Source organism: Poecilia reticulata, linkage group LG7, assembly GCF_000633615.1.
Source record: "Poecilia reticulata strain Guanapo linkage group LG7, Guppy_female_1.0+MT, whole genome shotgun sequence".
Lineage (NCBI taxonomy): Eukaryota > Metazoa > Chordata > Actinopteri > Cyprinodontiformes > Poeciliidae > Poecilia > Poecilia reticulata.
The window spans coordinates 21,814,145-21,831,421 of record NC_024337.1 but is presented as its reverse complement, the minus strand read 5'-3'; the positions used below and the strand labels follow the sequence as shown (position 1 = coordinate 21,831,421).

General features: G+C 42.6%; 1 protein-coding gene across 4 annotated transcripts; it reads right to left on the bottom strand.

The window, feature by feature from the left end:
- Positions 1 to 4,571: 4,571 nt before the first annotated feature.
- Positions 4,572 to 16,661, bottom strand: brpf1 (bromodomain and PHD finger containing, 1). Of its 4 annotated transcripts, none has more exons than XM_008414061.1 (16): positions 16,421 to 16,661; positions 13,761 to 14,548; positions 12,909 to 13,098; positions 12,539 to 12,826; positions 11,932 to 12,449; positions 11,121 to 11,310; positions 10,870 to 11,001; positions 10,630 to 10,758; positions 10,058 to 10,439; positions 9,253 to 9,555; positions 8,896 to 9,141; positions 8,657 to 8,804; positions 8,305 to 8,438; positions 6,909 to 7,024; positions 6,643 to 6,797; positions 4,572 to 5,012 (listed from the first exon to the last, which is right to left on the bottom strand). In XM_008414061.1, exons 2-16 carry the CDS (start codon positions 14,501 to 14,503, stop codon positions 4,829 to 4,831), a joined length of 3,858 nt encoding a protein of 1,285 aa, XP_008412283.1. In that variant the 5' UTR covers positions 14,504 to 14,548; positions 16,421 to 16,661; the 3' UTR covers positions 4,572 to 4,828. The 4 variants fall into 4 exon arrangements, with proteins under 4 accessions (XP_008412283.1, XP_008412285.1, XP_008412284.1 ...); XM_008414063.2 differs by lacking the exon at positions 16,421 to 16,661 and adding an exon at positions 16,048 to 16,191; XM_008414062.2 differs by lacking the exon at positions 16,421 to 16,661 and adding an exon at positions 16,053 to 16,191.
- Between the last annotated feature and the right edge of the window lie 616 nt (positions 16,662 to 17,277).

The window sequence follows — 17,277 nt, the reverse complement described above, 5'->3', positions numbered from 1 at the left end:
ACAGTCATTTTCAAATGACTGTGAAAATCATTTCAATTCGATCACAGTCAAATTGCTGCATATGAATGAGCTTTGATCTTGAACATGAAAACTCTTTTTTTCTGCATGCGTTTTGCATGCCGACTAGAAAGCTCAACTTTGTTTCCATCCGTACTTGTGTCCCCTATAGCAAACCGCAGGTTGAACCCGTTACGGGTATTTCTCCCCGTTCTTTCAAGTATCGATTTCAAATCGATTTCGTATCGTTTTCACGGAGAGCACGGATATGAGTTTTCCTGTTGAGGAATTGTTCTGAGCCGTAGATTTCTGCAGCTCCTCCAGAGTTTCCATGGTCTTTCTGGCTGCTTCTCTTATGAATCCTTTCCTTGCACATCATATCCGGTTTACAGTCGTGCCATATTGGCCTTGTCTTAAACGGTTTGCAGTTGTTGTATCCACTTTCCATTTAAGTTTTGCAATAACTGTTTTACCTCTTAACATACAAAAAAACAACAAGATGTGTTTTCATGTACATCCTAGGAAGGTTTTGATTGCAGTGTTGCTGCTCAGTGAACCCTCACATGACAACATTTCTGCAGAAACAAATACTGAATACAGCCATATATAAAAACTCTTCCTGAGAAAAATTTAGACAAAGGGTAACCAAAACAAAACAAAAAGATGTATGCATTGGTGTGTTTTGTCTTTGCTGCCAAACTTTCAGGGTTCATCGGAGGAACACTTTATCTAAATGTCAGTTTCTGGGAAAGACGGTGAATCTCAAGTTTCTCCCAGAGGCTATAGACATATTTCATTGCAAGTTTGACTAGGCCGTTGGCTTGATATGAAAGACTTGTTGTGTAAAAGTTTGCCGCTCATGTCTAATTTAATTTGCACAAAAGTATGTGAGTGACTAAGACAGCTTTTAATACAAAATGAACACATGCACATCTTAATAAAAACATAGTCATGTCACTCAGAACTGTGGTGGTGTGGTAAAAAAAATAGTAATAATAATATGACTCTATCTCACTTAAGTTGGTCCCTAGGGAGAATTTAGAGAGACCAATTAACCTGACCGTCATGTTTTTGGACTGTGAGAGGGAGCCAGAGTACCCAGAGAAAACCCACGCATGCACAGGGAGAACATGAACACTCAGTGCGGAAAGATCCCGGGCCGGGAATCAAACCTAGGACCTTCTTACTGCAAGGCAACAGCTCTACCAACTGCGCCACTGTGCAGCCTTATACAAATGTCAAGGATTCAAATATTTTCAAAGCAAGACCTCCTCTGGAAAAATCAGATCCCAATTTTATTTTTCTCCACTCAGAATATAGACCTCTTGTTCAGAGGCAACCTGTAAAGAAGAGACCTTTGAGGTGGTCGCAGAAAGTTGGAAAAAAAACAGCTTTGTTTTGAGATTAAAGACTGTGACGCACTGTGCCAGCCACATGCAAAGGACATCGACACCATTAATGACTGTGTGACTGACTATATGCATTTTTGTTTGGTCAACCCCATCCTGACCGGAGAGATGTTTCATCCTAGATCCTAGTAACAAACCGTGGACCACCATTGACCTAAAGAAACTACAGAGCAAGAAATGTAGTGGAATTTAGTTAACTTGTGGTCCACTACACGCCTCTCAACATAACCAGATTTGCATGTCCCAAACAGAGTGACACGGTTCAATCAACCAGCACTCTGAGTCAACAACAGAAGTGTGAGTAAATTTCTCTTGTTTGCCAAGACATGAATGCATTTGCCTCGCAAATATTCAACTTGTAAACATAACGGTGACTGTATTAGCAAAAAAGGTTTCTGGTAGTGAAAACATTCCTCAAAAACAATCGTTCTCCCCGTTTAAATAGGAGGTGATGGAAAAAGTTTAAAGGTTGTAGTGAGAAAAACTGTGTACATGAGATTAGGTGCTTTAAATAAAGATTAAAAGCTCTTACTTTTTGGTGGAGTGATTTAAAAAAAAGAAAGAAAGAATCATCTAACTTTGTCTTTTAATCTAATGCAGACCACCGCATTAGATTAGGGAGAGGAAATGAATAAGACAGCTAAAACCTAAAACGGGTCTAGAAAAAAAAAAGATAAAAGAGGGACTGTGTTTCCTCGCCATCGCAAAGTCACCTCCTATATCAGGTGCATCCTGTTAAAACCACATCATAATTCTTATCAGATGTTTCAACGCATCTTGAGTGTCACGAAACAAACAGAGGCTTTAACTGATCATTGGGGTAATTTATCACACTTGCTCATCTAAAGGCAGAATTTGTGGCATGAGGCTCCTCCTTTGGGGTGGGTGATCACTATCATTTGCGGAAAATCTTATGAAAAAGCCTCGGCTTCAAGGAGCGTGCGTTTGCACAAAATCTTTGTCATCGCAACCACTTGAGATTGTATTGCGCCAGAGTAGACGTCCTATGGACTGGGTGTTTTAAATAGGCGTTCAGTCACTGAAAGTCACGAAGCATGAATCCTAAAACAAATGCAGCAGTGAGGTTATTTTAACTCTTTCATGTACAATGCCTTACCATGTTTCAACATGGATTTCAACATATTCTCACATTGCACCAACCTGCAACAACCTTTCAGAGGGCTGTGAGTGATTTAAAGATGCCATAATGGGACATTGTTTTCTTAAAGTGCCCTGACAAGAAGATCCAGATTTCTATTGTTAAAAAACAGTTGAAGTCAAATGTTTACACACTGTATAAAGACAAAATAACCACTTTATTTTTCCTTCACTGCCTGACATTCCAGAATAATGCACTTTTTATATAAAGTTTATATGTATTCAATTAGTATTTGGCAGAAATGCCTTTTAAACTGTGCAGCTGCCACTCAAAAACATTGACTTCGTTGTTCTTAAGCCACTTCATAACCAATTCAGAAGAGAAGTTGGGATCGCCCTTGATATTGAAGACATATCTGCACCCAAGACGATGTCTTGAGATGTTGCTCCTACATTTCAACTTATTGATCTCCTTTCATAAAGTTCCAATACTGTTTATACTTGTTAAGGCTGATGAATTGAACTCAAGGAGGAAGCAGACTTTTGGAGGTTCACAATTGTCTTCTTCATATCTTGCTCGATATCTAGATTTTTCATGAGGTCACACCACGAAGCAGTATGTTCTAGGTGTTGCCTTAACGTACACCCAGACATGCTTTCAGTAAACTCAAATGTTGCGAATGAACCTCTCAAATGACATGCTAAGGCATTGTAATCTTTTGTATGATCTTGTATGAAAACGTTGTATAATCTTCTGTCTGAGAACTTTGTGATTTGAGGGAAATAAGAACGTAGGCAACAAATGCCCTCAATATTTTGACAATTAGTAACCAGAAATCGTTTTTGTAATCCTTACCCGATCAAAGCTGTCAAATTTAGTGAGATTTAATGTCAGACAGTCAGAAAAAGAAGGTGTGTCTTTGTGTACAGTGAATACAAGTATCTGGTTTCAACTGTACGTAAAAGCAAAAAACATCTGCAGAGCCACAGTAAGGACATTGTCACGTATGCTTGGACAAACCTTTAAATTTGTCTGGGTCATATTAGGTTAAAAGCTGTTTAGCAGAGTTGAACATGTTTGAGTCTCTTTACATGCCAGATTGAAGGCTGGATACAGCATTAGCCAACCGCAGGGCATCAGATTTCAGGTCATAAACAGTAAAGGTCTTTGATAGAAATGAAAAAGGTCTGTCTTAGGTAATCGTTCCCTGAGATGGGAAAGATTATCATGGTCCTAATGGCCATATTTTTGTAAAAAAAAAACAAACTTTAAAGCCTTTGTGATCATGTCGAATATGGCACCCTAAATAGAAACCTATGTGAAAGGATGTGAAAGTCCAATAAATTACTGACTCACCCTTCCACTAAAGAAAAACCAAAGGTCCACACAACGGTCTCCTTCTTATGTAAGAGGAAACAGAGGTATTAGTAACAGTAACCACAACACAAGACCCAAATTAAAAAAGAACATTATTCCTTTTACTTTTTTTTTATTAAACTTGTATTTTTTTATGCAATCTGTGTTATATAAAAGTTCTACAGCCGTCGGCCTGAGACTAAGAGACATGGAGACGATCATGTTTCAGTTTAGTCCTCATTATTGACTGATTCTACAGGTCAACGTGACAGAAATACTTGTTTACAAATCTGTAAAAAAAAAAAAGAAAAAAAAAAAGACAGAGATGTGCAGCTGCTGGAGTGACAAACAAAAAGTTCAAAGAATAAATTACAGTAACGTTGATTTGCCTAAAAACAGGCTGCAACAGACCCTTCTTCTGCTCCTCCGACTCCACACACACACACACGCACACAGGTATGCTTTTGTCTTTTGGAAGGTGAGGTGTGTGTAAATTTACTCTACACATAGAACATGCATTTACCTGTTTGAGTGTAAGATTACCTTTGTGACTGAATGTGGAGAAAGGACAGGGGGAGGCAGAACTGTGTATGGACCATAGTGTGATATTATGCCTACATTTTAAGTCTGTAAACCATTATTTCATATTTGTTTTAAACATATACAGACCACGTACATTAAACATTTTGATTCATGATTTGGAACATTTCTTTTTCATCATCATTATTAGCAATATCCTTATTTTTAATCTTCTTAAATACAATATTTTTTTTTTTTACATGTCTGATTAAATATGGCTTAGTGTGAGTGAATGTGTTTTGGGGCCAAAGTAGTGGAATTTTTCCTTCCTACTAATTTTCCTGCTTGCTTTGTTGTCTTTGTAATCCGTGACAAAGGGCTGTGCTCCCTTAAGGGATGCATGAAAATCCACAAGTTTTGCAGATTTAGACTGCGTGTCTGTTTGCAATCAGTCACTGTCGCTGGTTTCGCTGCTGGGGTCTCCCTGGACTTTGCTCCGGTGTTGCATGGCACGACTGTAGGCCACCGAAACGGATTTACGAATGTTGGATTTCCTGCCCTCAAGCATCTTCTCCTTGTCAAGTTCTTGGTCCACACCAAGCGGCACCAGCTTGGATCGTGGCAGCCACTGCCTGCGAAACACACAAACACACAGGTGCATCTCAATCCAACTGAAAAATCAGTTTTAAAAAATGTCATTCATTTATGTTGTTTTTAAATGAAACTTTTTAATTAAACAGATATTTTTCAAGTATTTATTTTTTTAGTCATTCATAGCTAATAACAATCCCTAAATTTACTTTCACAAAATAAATTAGGTATGACAAGAAGAAAAGATGGTTTTTAATCCGGAAATGTTATTTTATGATTTTACATTCGTGCCACAAGGAGGGAAATCCAAAAAGTGAAAGGTAAAAAATAGCGGTTTTCAAAAACAAATAGTAATGAAAAAATATTGATCTATTTATTTATTCCAGCTCAGCAAAGTCATTAAAAAATACCTGACAAAGTTCAGAGAGGAAGGGACAAATTGTGTTTCAAAATGTGCTCAAGCAAGAAGGAGATCATTGTAAATTGGGTTCTAGATAATTTTTCATTTCAAAATTCCCTACATTTCTAAAGCGCACATCAAATACTTTCCAGTAAATTTATGACAAATACATTTACAGTGGACCACCTTTACATATGGAACCTGCAAAAAAATCACCAGCTGTAAGAGGAAAGGATGGAAGAATCGACAGAAGGTCTAAAAGGAGGGATTTAGAAGCAAATGGTTGCATGGATTGACTGTTGCTCTGTGGTTCAAAAGGTAAAGTGTGAAGTTTCCACAATCAGAGATGATTTGCTGCTGGTGTTGGTTCACTGAGTTTCATCAAGGCTCATATTAAGACATTTGACATTTTAGAGCATTTCATGCTAGAGATACCAACTTCCTGTTCTAATAGGACTTAGCTGCCCACACTGCCAAAGATCATGTAGCACTGATACCACAATTCATGTAAAAGGAGACTTGACCAAGTATTGTTTGTTGCATGGGCATATTTTAGTCAATAAGCTGACAATATGATAATAACAACCCCATTCTGTCAAAATATTCTGGGGTTTCAGAATAACTGAAATTCAGAATTTCTTAGCTCTAAGCCATCATAATGAACAGAAATAAAAGCTGCACATTTGTCATTCTGAGCGCACTATATTGACTACGAGTTTCATTTTTACTGTCTCAATACTGAAATAAATGAGCATTTCTATTGAGATGCAGATGTACGTGCATGAATATTGATTGTGCTAGAATCAATATTAATGTAATTAAAATTCCTCTTCAAACAAACAGGCTCTTTGTCTCCTTCAGCGGACGGACTTCCTGATTCTTTGCAGGGTGTGACCTGAAAGAACTTCAGCTAACCTTTTAAGATAAGAATGAGGAAGGATTTCAGCGCACGAAGCCGTCAACCTTCTCACGCTTCTTTTTTCCTCCTGAATTAAAGCAGTGTACACGATGACCTAGAAGAGCAGGTGCTCTTTCCCTTGTCTTGTATTCTCAAGAACCACGTTTGGCCTATATCTGCTATGCGTTCCGTCGGCTCGTGCTTCGCAGCGCGAGCGCTGCAGCGCCGCTTTGAAGTTTCTGCAGCAGAGTCATGCACGATTCTACGCCCAGTCACAGCCAGGCCCGATTCGCTTGCAAAACAAAGTTTGACCCGTATAAAGACTGCAAATGTCAGCGAAAACGTTAAAAACCGCTGGATTCAGAACACTGACCAGGTTCTTTTGTTGTCGAAGAAGAGGACGAGGAACAGGTGCTCCCGGGCTTCTTGGGTCATTTGCTCCCCGAGTTTCAGCACGTCTAAAGGCGGTACGGGTATTGGGACCCCGCGGTGGAACACGCCCTCCCTGGGCATCTTTGGGTCGATGATCTGCAGGCGAACGGTGGCGTGAATGATGATTAAACGCGCATTCACTATAGATGGGTGAAATCAGGTTGTTTTGATGCAGTTCTCAGGGTTAACACAACGTTTCTATCTCACCAGAGCAGGATACGAAGGATAGCCTCTGCACTTGGCCCAGACCAGATCCAGAGCTTCCAGAGAGGAGTAGTCGTCAGACGTCATCCAGCATCCTGACCGGTCCCGGCCACGCACCACTGACAGCAGCAAGAAAAGCCAGCGTTACGCCATTTTTATTTTCTCAGTACAATGGGCTCATATGTTATCATTATTTTCAACGTTTGCTACAAAACAAGAATTTTCTGGTCAAAAGGAGTGAATCACCTTCTCATTGTGAAATGTGCAGCAATAACAGGGATTAAAAAAAGTTGTGTAACCAGATAAAAATTGTTTATTTTTTGGAAGCGGCACAATTCAGTCTTTCTCAAGGTGAGAAAAATGTCTTGTTTTTTGGTGGAGCATGTTACGTTTCCTTCATTCAGGCAACAACTGCAGCAGCTGCCATACTTAAATGTAGCAATCAAAAACAGGAACAAGATGTGTTAAATCTTGTTTCCTGTACACCCAACACTTCTTTAGCCCAAGAAAACTAAATAAGACAGGTTGACTCTTGCCGTTGAACCGTTTCCTGCTTTAAAAAAAAAAATGTATCACTGCAGAAATCCCCAGGTTTAGATATAAACCAACTAGCTTAGATTATTTGATTAAAAAGAGTCAGAACTTTTCTTTTTATTGCTACTCAGATTAGATCAGAATAAAACTTTGTGGTCACATTCTTGGTAAAAGTATGAATATCCCTTGAACTTGGGATTTTATGTGACAGCAGTAGGAAAATAATAAATTATTTCTAACATTTTTTAACATTTTTATTTACAAAACAGCTTGAGCTCAGTCAGACTGAACAGATATTTAAAAATCAAAGCGCACAACCAGACTGGAGATGAAACAGTATAGATGTCTGGAAGGAAGGGCAGAGCAGACTTTATTTCTTCAAGAATCTGTGCTTGCAGCAAGATACTGCAGATCATCTACAAGTCTGTTGAGAAGAGTGAATGACCTTTTCTTGCTGGTTTTTATAAACTACCAGTGTCCCAGGTGTTCTCGAACCAAACTGAGTCCTTCCCAGATCAGCTCCATTTATACAGAAGGTAATTACATACAGGATCACTTTATTCACCAATAGGTGAGTTCAAAAGAATTTTATTTGAGTGTAGAGGTGAAGAGATGGGGAACTCAAATGCAGGCCAATTATGCACGTACTCTAATGGTGGTGAAGCATTAAACTCTAAAGCAAACTACTAGTTTAGGTTTAGAATAATTAAATTAGAAATTTGATCAAGACTCAGATTAATGTCTCCATCAAGTCTTACAATAATCTGACTCTCAAAGGAAATGAACTGAAACAACGTTTGAAACGTTTAACGCCTTCATGTGCTCTTTGCAGGGTTTCACAGCGTGTGTGTGTGGATGTGCTTACAGTGTGAAACGCTCCGTGATCCTCCAACTGAGTAGGAATCATTTTCTGTGCCCGACGTTTCCTCACTGCTGTCCTCATGGAAGGTGGAACGAGAGAACGACGCCTTTCCTCTGCCTTGCTTTGAGGGCGTAGTGCTGGGGGAGGAAAAGGCAGGAAAAGCTAAATCTAACAGAGCCTTTCTTCAATGAGCCTTTCAACGAAAGGCTCTGTTAGCGTTTCCTTCTTTTTTTGAGAAGAAAACACTATACGATTTGTGGTTTTGGTTTTCACTTTCTATGCTGTTGTTCATGAACCAACAGCAACATATGGGATTGTGGGTACTTTAGATCAGAAGCGCTCACGCATCAATCACCTGGTCCTGTCAGAAGCGGCGCTGCTGCTGCTGCTGGTTGTGGACTCGGAGTCGGAGCTGGATCGAGGCAGACGAGGCTCGTTTCTGTACACACGGAAGCTTTCAGTCACAGGCTGGTTTCCTGTATCGAAGCCGTTGCTCGGTAAACCTGAGGGTAACACACGGAGACGGTGAGTCACTCTGTGACGCGGGAACTGTCACATGATTAAAGGCGCAGTGGCGGCCACGGTGCGCCGCACCTGGCAGGAGGTCATCGCTGTCGCTGTCGGAGCTGGAGGTGCTGTGCGGGGTGCGGGGTCTCTTCCTGGGCCTGCTGCTGGACAGCAGGGGCAGCTGCGGGGGCCCGATGGGGCTCTGGCTCACCCCTGGCCCGGCGTAGCCCATGTCTCGGTTCTTCGGCGGGCGCCCCGGTCTTTTGGGAGGTCCGGCCATTTTTTGGTTCTTCTTGGAGAAAAGCACAGATGTCCGCCGGCCAACCTCGGGAGCTGCGGAAGATAAAGACACCAGATAAAAATGGTAAAAGATGACAATAAACATTTTGTCAGGAGAATCGTATTACTCATCATATTAATATTTCAACATTCCTATAGACACACCCTTTCCTCCAATCTCCTGGCTGCTGCTCTCTCCCCCCTCGTCATGGTGTCCTGCAGATGAAGAGTGATGCGGGAGAGAAGAACTGCGATCCCCCGCTGACTCACGGCCCCCCATGAGGGAGCCCATCTCCCGCTGGTGCGCCAGCTTCCTCCGGATCACACTGATCTCCTTCTTCAGGGCTTTGGCCCTGCGAGACTGGCCGATGCTGTGCTTCCCTGAGTTGACCTCATCAAGGCGCGCCTGCAGGTAATGCAGCTGCTCGTCCAGCGGCAGCCGTCGCCTGTTCTCTGGCAGCAGCAAGTCTGGGAGGGACAGGGAGAGCAACACTTACAGCTCGTCCACCAACAGGCAAGAAAACGCTCAAGTTCAACAGCACAGGACTAGAGCTGTCATGTGAATCATCTCTAATTGTACTTGAACACGCTTGTTAATAGAAAATGTTGTTGATGAGGCTCATGTGGAGAACAGAAGCAGTGTCGATAGCCCAGAATCTTTAATGTTTTCGAACCAGTGAAATTCAGCACATCAATGACAGAGGCGCCATCTGCTGGACATTTCTCTAAGCTACGTGAACAATATCTCCATCTGAACCATTTAGCTTTATTTTATGATAAGCAAAAAACTTTTAAATGAAGTATATATTATATAGCATATATATTTTAATGAACAAGAATTTTTTTTTTATATGTTCACAAGACAATAATAGATCTATAAGAAAAGCATGTCTTCTTAAAATATTCAGCGCTTTGCCAATTCTCCTGATCACAGTAAGCTAACCAATTAAAGCAAAAGGTGGGAGCTTACCATCTTCATTAGAGGACAAAGGTCTGTCTCTGTCTCTGTCCTGTTCCCTGTCCCGCTCTCGGTCTCTGTCTCTGTCTCTCTCCGGCTCACGTTGGCTTTCTGGGCTCGAGTCTCGATGAAGATGCATGCCCGACTCATAATCAAAGCCGATCCGTTCGGCCTGGCGCCTGGCTGCTCTGAGGACGACGGCACCCATCTCCCTGAGCCGCAGGGCGGCTCGGTAAAACACTGTGTCCTTGGCGTTGTACTTGAGGCAGTTGTTGACAATGAGGCCAAAGTCGGCCTCGAAGGCCTCGAACGTGAGGTAGCGATGGGACTCCAGCAGGTTCCACATGGTCTGGAAGTCCATAGGAGTGTCAATGTGCTCCAGGTAGTCCGGCACCTGTTGAGCGGAGGGAAAGGCTCGGACTGAGGAACAGCCTGATGGAAAAGTCTCCACCAGCGTCATTTACACGTACAATTCTAACCTCTGTGCTTGCAACTCAGTGCAGCAGCATGGTCTAATTTAATATGTGCAAATAAAGAGGGAAAACTTTGAATGTTTTTTTTTTTTCTTCTGTCAGCACATTTACCTCTTCGAGGGGAACAGGCTCAGTGAAAAAGTTGTTTGTGTCTCTTTCCTGTAACTGCTCCAACGTACTCCTGAGAAGCACCAGGAAGGGAGTGAGCTGCATCTCCAGCGCCATCTGCTGCACTTTAATCTAAACAGGCACAGTTGTACACCTGTCAGCTGCGGCGGATAAACCGACATTCGCGCATACACAATTTTATTATCACAATAGTGTAAAAAAAATATCCGTTCTGAGCCTCACCGTCTCCCTCTTGAGTTTCTCCCTCTTGCGGATGAGCTCCACCAGCAGCCTGGCTCTCTCCAGGTCGTGTCTCAGTCTCTGCCAGGCTTTCAGCTGCTCCTTTAAGGCTGTCTGCTTCTCCTCGGTGTCCCTCTGAAACACAAATGTGATGGAAAATATTAAACAAATAACAAAAGCAGTATCCATTTTAGTTAATTGGACAAACCTCCCCCCCCCCACCCAAACAAATAGCAAGAGGTGGACATGTTTACAGGGGGAAGCTGCGCTGCGGGCTGCGGTGGATGTGGCTCCACGTGGCGCTGAGATGGCAGGTGGGTCTGGAGCCGCCGCAGAAGAGGAACGCCGTTTCGACTTTGCCTCTTCAGCGTCCAGTAGCTGTGGAGTCGTTGCATGAACTGACTCTTCCTGGGCACCGTCAGATTACTTGTGATTTTGCTGAGTCTGCAAAGAAGCAAACATTAATTTACAGCGTCACGCAGGAGTATTCACGCTCCCTTGAACTTTATCGGTTTGTGACGTTACCACTGCAAACACTTTACTGGGAGTTTTTGTTGCAAACCGACAGAAAAGAAAGCTTCACTGTGAAGTGGAAGGAAAATGAAAGATGATTTCCAATTTTATATAGAAATTAAAATGAAACAAAATGAAAAGTGTGACATCTGTAGTCGGCTCCTCCGGATAAATGTTTTAATCGAACAACCTTGTTAAAGTAGTTTCGTGGGCATACGCCCCAACCAGATTTGTAAATCTGGGATTTTTTTGCTTATACTTCTCTGTGCTTTGATCTAAATCACTGATGTTCTGGGAGAAGGTAAACTTTCACCACGGCCTACATTCTCTTGCAGATTTCCTCCTGTTTTTAGCTCCTTCAATCTTCTTACCAACTCTTAGGGTTGTGAAAGTTGCTGACCTCTGGTCTACCTCATAAAATTCCAATAAAATAAGTTGAAACTTTGTGGCTTTAATTTGATAAAATGTAAAAAAAACATATGTATACTTTTGTAAGACAGAATATACAGTGACAAATATATTTCTGCCTGTGCAGGTGAATTGCACATCTACCTGTGGGGAGGTATGCAGGGCACAGACACCACTGGTGCAGCAGCTCTCCTCTCTGCCAGGATCTTCCTCGCTCTCTTCATCTTCAGCCTGGATTTGGCCTTCGCCCTCTTTGCCCGCTCAGAGCTCCAGCCCTTGGAGTCCTCGTCCTGGCCGAGGACGGGCTCGTCGTCATCCTCCAGCTCCCCTTCGCTGTTGGACGAGCCCATGCTGGCCCCGCCCACTCCAGCGAGAGGCCTGGCCGACCCCGGCGGCGTGTGGATGTCGCAGTACGCCGTCTTGCGCACGCTGAACGACGTGCCGTTAGCCCCCGTTTCTCTGACCGGCTCCATCTTCATGTAGAGGCCTGCCTGCTGGGCACAGGTGACGTGGAAGGCTGTGTAACAGTTGGCTTTGTGACACTGGATGCAGGCGCCTGAGCCACGCTGCTTGCAGATATAGCAGGTGAGCTTCCAGCGGGCGGCAGGGATGTGCTCGATGCTGTCGATAGGCTCCAGAAAGACCGTGTTTGCAAAGCAGACCTATAAAATGGGAGAAAACATTTTTTTATTTTTGGGACAACATGAGAAACCAATCAAAATCTAAAAAAAAAAAAACAAAATCGCTTCACCTCCGGAATCCAAAGCGCACAGACTACATGAGCCCAGCGCCCGTCATCCGTCTGTTTGAAAGCCCCGCCCTTATTAGGACACAGAGCACAGTCCACCGCTCTGCTCGGCGACTGCAGGCATCGCCGACACAACCACTGACCCTCTGGGATGTAGGGAACGCCGTAGCACTCCTGGTGCACCGCCAGGTTGCACATGTCACAGAATAGGATGACGTTGCTGTTCTGACACTCGCCGTCATTGCAGATGCAGCAGACGGCGTCCTCGTCGATCAGCGTACTGGGGTCTGCCTGGGGGGGGCAAACAGAACAGGTCAGAGTTCAAATTTGCGGGTGAATGTCTGTAATGTATTTAGTATGTGAGTTTAGGTACCTTGTTGTGGCTCTCAAAGTAGGACTCCTTTTCTAAGCGGTCCATGAGGTATTCAAAGACCTCCTGAGGGATCGGTGTCACTCCGTCACGTCGCCGTTTGTCGTTCATGATGCCGAGCCAGATGTAGTCCTCCTCGTCCATGTCGTACTCAACCTCTTCGTCCAGCTCTTCCACAGACTTCTCAATGTACCTGAAGCCCGGAGGCAGACAGAGGAGGAAATGTGGGCAGAAAGAAAAATCTATCACAAAATGTTTAAAGCTTCTAAATGGAATTACTAAATATTTAAACACATTGTATTAAATAACAAACCCATAACTTGTTTTTCTTCACTTACGTGAAATCAGACTAAACGTTTCCTATTTTAGGCCAGTTAGGATTACTAAAATGATTACAAAAGTTACTTGTAGTGTTGGTCATAATGATCATCGCGCTCGCAAGCCCACAGCCTACCACATGTGGGTGTAAGGTGGTGTCAGCGTCACTTTGAGGGGGCGTTTTGCTGCAGTAGGAACTAGCACACTTCACATAATAGATGGGATTGTGAAGAAAAAGCGTTTTCTAGGAGAGTCAAGCAGCATCTCAAGACATCAGCTTGGTCACAAATGGACATCCCACATAAACTACATGGTTCAAAGGGCAATTCTACCAAATATTAGGGAAATGTATTTAAACATCTGAATTCCATTTAAAGTCACCCTCCTTATTCTGACATTTGATAAACTGAATTCTTTTGAGGAAACCTAACTGAAAATGAAAAGTTAAGACTAATTTTATTTTTAGACAGTTAAAAAAACTAACCCACCTAAGCTATTTAAAAATTAATGAATCAAATTACAATCCTAGTTGCACACCTGTAGTAGGATAAAGTCCGAGCAGGGGCGTCAGGTCTTTCTTGGTCCAGTTCTCTAAACACTGCTTCTGGAAGCTTGACAGCAAGACCGGACTGCGGGTTGTGATGGTGAGATGAACCGTCCTTCTTCTTATCTTTACTTTTGTGCTTCCCGGTCTTTGGCGTGGCTTTACCGCCGTTAGAGGACGGGATATCAGAGCGGTCCTTCCCGCTTCCTCCGACTTCACTGCCCCCGGCCCCACTGTCACTGCCGTTACAAACCCCTCCTCCAAAACTGCCTGCGCCAGACGGCGGTGCGTCCTCGGCATCGCTGTCTTCCTCGGACACCACATCAATGTTCTCAAAGATACTGATGCGGTGAATGCGTCCCTGAATCTCCAGCTCCACCATGCGCTGCGCCTGAGCGTAGGTCATCGTCTCCCTGCCAGGGGAGTGAGAATGGTCTGACCGGTTGGGGCTCCCAGGTGCGTTTGCTTCAGGACTAGGTCCTCCACCTCCGCTGCCTCCCATGTCGTCCGGGTCCCCCGAGGCGGTCAGCGAGGCACGAGGAGGGCGGCCCTTCCTCTTCTTCTGGGGCACAGCGGGAGCAGGAGTTGGGTTGTCATGGTCATAGTGGTAGAGGTGATACTCTATGCCGCTGTAACTCTTGTAAACCTTACGACAAGTCTCCACTGGACACTCATACGGCGGCTTTGTGGCCCGAAGATTATGACAGAATGTCTTCACATCAAAATCTAGTCCCATGGTGCCAACAACCTCTTCAGGGACAACTGAAGTTCAGCTTTACATCTGAAGAAAGAGAAAAAAACAATTTGAAACTATGACTTCAAAATAAATGGAATATAGAGCTGCACTACATCAATATGAGCTATGGGTTGGGTTGCAATTGGCCGATATTGTTTTCCTCAGTCTTTTCCACTGTTTCCATTATCATCGTATGATGTTTGGTTAACTGAGGGAATCAAAATTATCTTTGTTGTGCATGAACCATTGTGTTTTAGAGTATATTCTAACAAAAACTGATGCCATTTTTTTGGGCAGCAAATATCTATATTTTTTTTTATGACAAAAACTATTTTAATCAAGCATTTTGATGCAGTGGAAACATAGCATGGAACAGCAATTAGAAACTTGATCTTCGTGTGCATGTTTGTGTATTAAAAAATATAAATCTAACTCAGGTGCATTCTCAGATCAATAGGTGAAACCTTGATGTAAGGGAACCCTTATAGATACGAGGGTCTAAAAAATACATTTCTCTATGACTACTTAATTCAGTCAACTAAATTTACAGTACCTTTAGTCAATTCATATGTAGTAATGTTTGGTTGACTAAAACTGAAATGACTACATCTGATCACACTGTGACTGAAAACAAATATCCCATTTTAGTCAAGCGATTAGGATAGAAATTACATGAGTTGTCAGAATTAACTGAGGTTGGGTCTGTGATGCACAGATGATCTGATCTAGAGCCCACTGACAGCTGGAATAGGCTCCAGTAACCATGGAAACAGAGGTTTATAGTAATGCTAAAAAATGAAGCTTCCCCATTTTGTCATTTTGTAATTTTCTTTACAGTATGTAACATACATGAATACCAATCAAATACTATCTAATAACTAATCTATACTGCTGTCACATGACCAGGATATAACCCTCTAAAAATGTAAACACACCCCAACAGGGAAACAACTTGTTTCCCTTTTACCCGGTGACAGGTGCCATTCAGGTCAACAAATAAAACGTTTAAGCAATAAAACAATCAGGAAAACGTCTGACTGTGAATTAGGACATGTGGTTCGGTTTGGCTAAGAAAAAAAAACTTCAAAATCAACTTAATTCAATTGTACACCGCGAAATATACAGTAACTCGGCAACACAACCATCTAAATGCATGCTAACATTAGCATTCTGGTGTTGCTTCTCTCCAACAATGAACTACAGTAGCAGGGGGCATTAGCCAACCTGCTAACAACAGTTAGCAAACCACGATTTCTACAAACTTCCAAAGGAACAGAGGAATAAATACTTTACAGTCTTTACAAACAAACAATCCAGACATTAAAAAGCGTTTAAACTTTAGCTCAATACCTTATTCCCATTGGTAACGTTTAAGGCTCGTGCGTTAGCTAAACTCACGGAATAAATGTTAGCTAAACAAAGGTAGCCGTTCCACAGCCATTACAGACCGTGTCTGTAAGAAATAGTAAGGACTAAATCCAAGAACAGTGTCTGAACTGTTCTCGTTGTAAACATTCAGACCCAGCGTTTCCCTCCATAATCACCTCACCCTGTGGATTCCAGAAAATAACAGCAAACGTTCGATTTCATGAAGTTAGCGAACTGCAACAGTAAGTGTGGTTGGGTCCAATGCCGAATCTTACCAAGCGCCACAACTACATTCATGTGAGATTTTCATTTCGGCATTAATATGCTTTGGTATTGTGATGTAGAAAAAAGGCTGGCGTGCTTATTTTGCATAATAAGGGGAGCTACCCGCGTCACTGTCTTTTCAGGGCACAGTGGGTTATGATGGATTACAATAATTAGCACAGGATCACAACTTCAGCAAGTTCCTGACCGTGAAAATGTGACCAAAAGTAACCCTTAAACACCAACACAACACTTCCAGACTGATACTTTATTTTCAACACTTACTACTCCACGTTCTTCAGGAAATACTGCGTGCTTCGGACACCTCACAGCAGGTCAAGAGGGTTGCAGGTCGCTTTTAATTCATTAGATAATCCCAGAGGAGAGCGTGGAAGGCGTACATGCAGTAAAATGTTTCATGAAACGGCATAACATCCAGATAGTTTCATTGTTTGTGCAATAATGGAGGAACTCTGATGAACAAAAGGGGGGGACAACCATTGCTGTAACGCTGCTTCGCCGTAGACGCGGGTTGACACATTCACTACGCAAACCAGAACGATTTTACATTGGACGAGACATAGGGACGCAATGGGCGGAGGTTTCTTCTGTGATTGGTCGGAGGAATTGGAATGCGTGTCGTGATTGGTTGATAGAATCAAACTAGTTTGCACACACATAGTAATGAGCTACCTTTGCTGCTTAATGAGTCTATCTTTGCACCGTCCATTCCTGCTCACATAACTGATATATGTGTAATCTATTTTCTATACCCCCTGATTTTTTTTACAGGGTCGCACGGTGGCTGGTACATGTTACCATCGGCCATTGGGTGAAAGGTGGGGTACCCTTAAACAGGTTGCCATTCGATCACAGAACAAGCAACCGTGAATACGCATACTGTATCCGAGGGCAATTGAGAAATACCAATTAAATTAATAGCCACGTTTTTAGACTGTGGGAGGAAGATGGAGTACCTGGATAAAATATGCAGACTCCATGTGAAATCTAATCTGATTTGGATTAATAATGGCTTCTTTCAGCCCTTGTTGGTACTCATTTCATTGCGGATATTGACACCATTTCAGCCAGCAAATTCCCAAGGTGTTTTCCTTTTATTTTTAGGTAGATGCAGGTCTTGC

Bases quoted from the DNA above. Each gene is read 5' to 3' on its own strand.
- brpf1 (XM_008414061.1), bottom strand. From the start codon at position 14,503: ATGGGACTAGATTTTGATGTGAAGACATTCTGTCATAATCTTCGGGCC. The intron at 11,002-11,120 runs GTAAACATGTCC...TTTGTGTTTCAG, and splicing joins CCGCAGCGCAGCTTCCCCCT to AGGGACACCGAGGAGAAGCA. The intron at 8,805-8,895 runs GTGCGGCGCACC...TGTTACCCTCAG, and splicing joins CAGCGATGACCTCCTGCCAG to GTTTACCGAGCAACGGCTTC.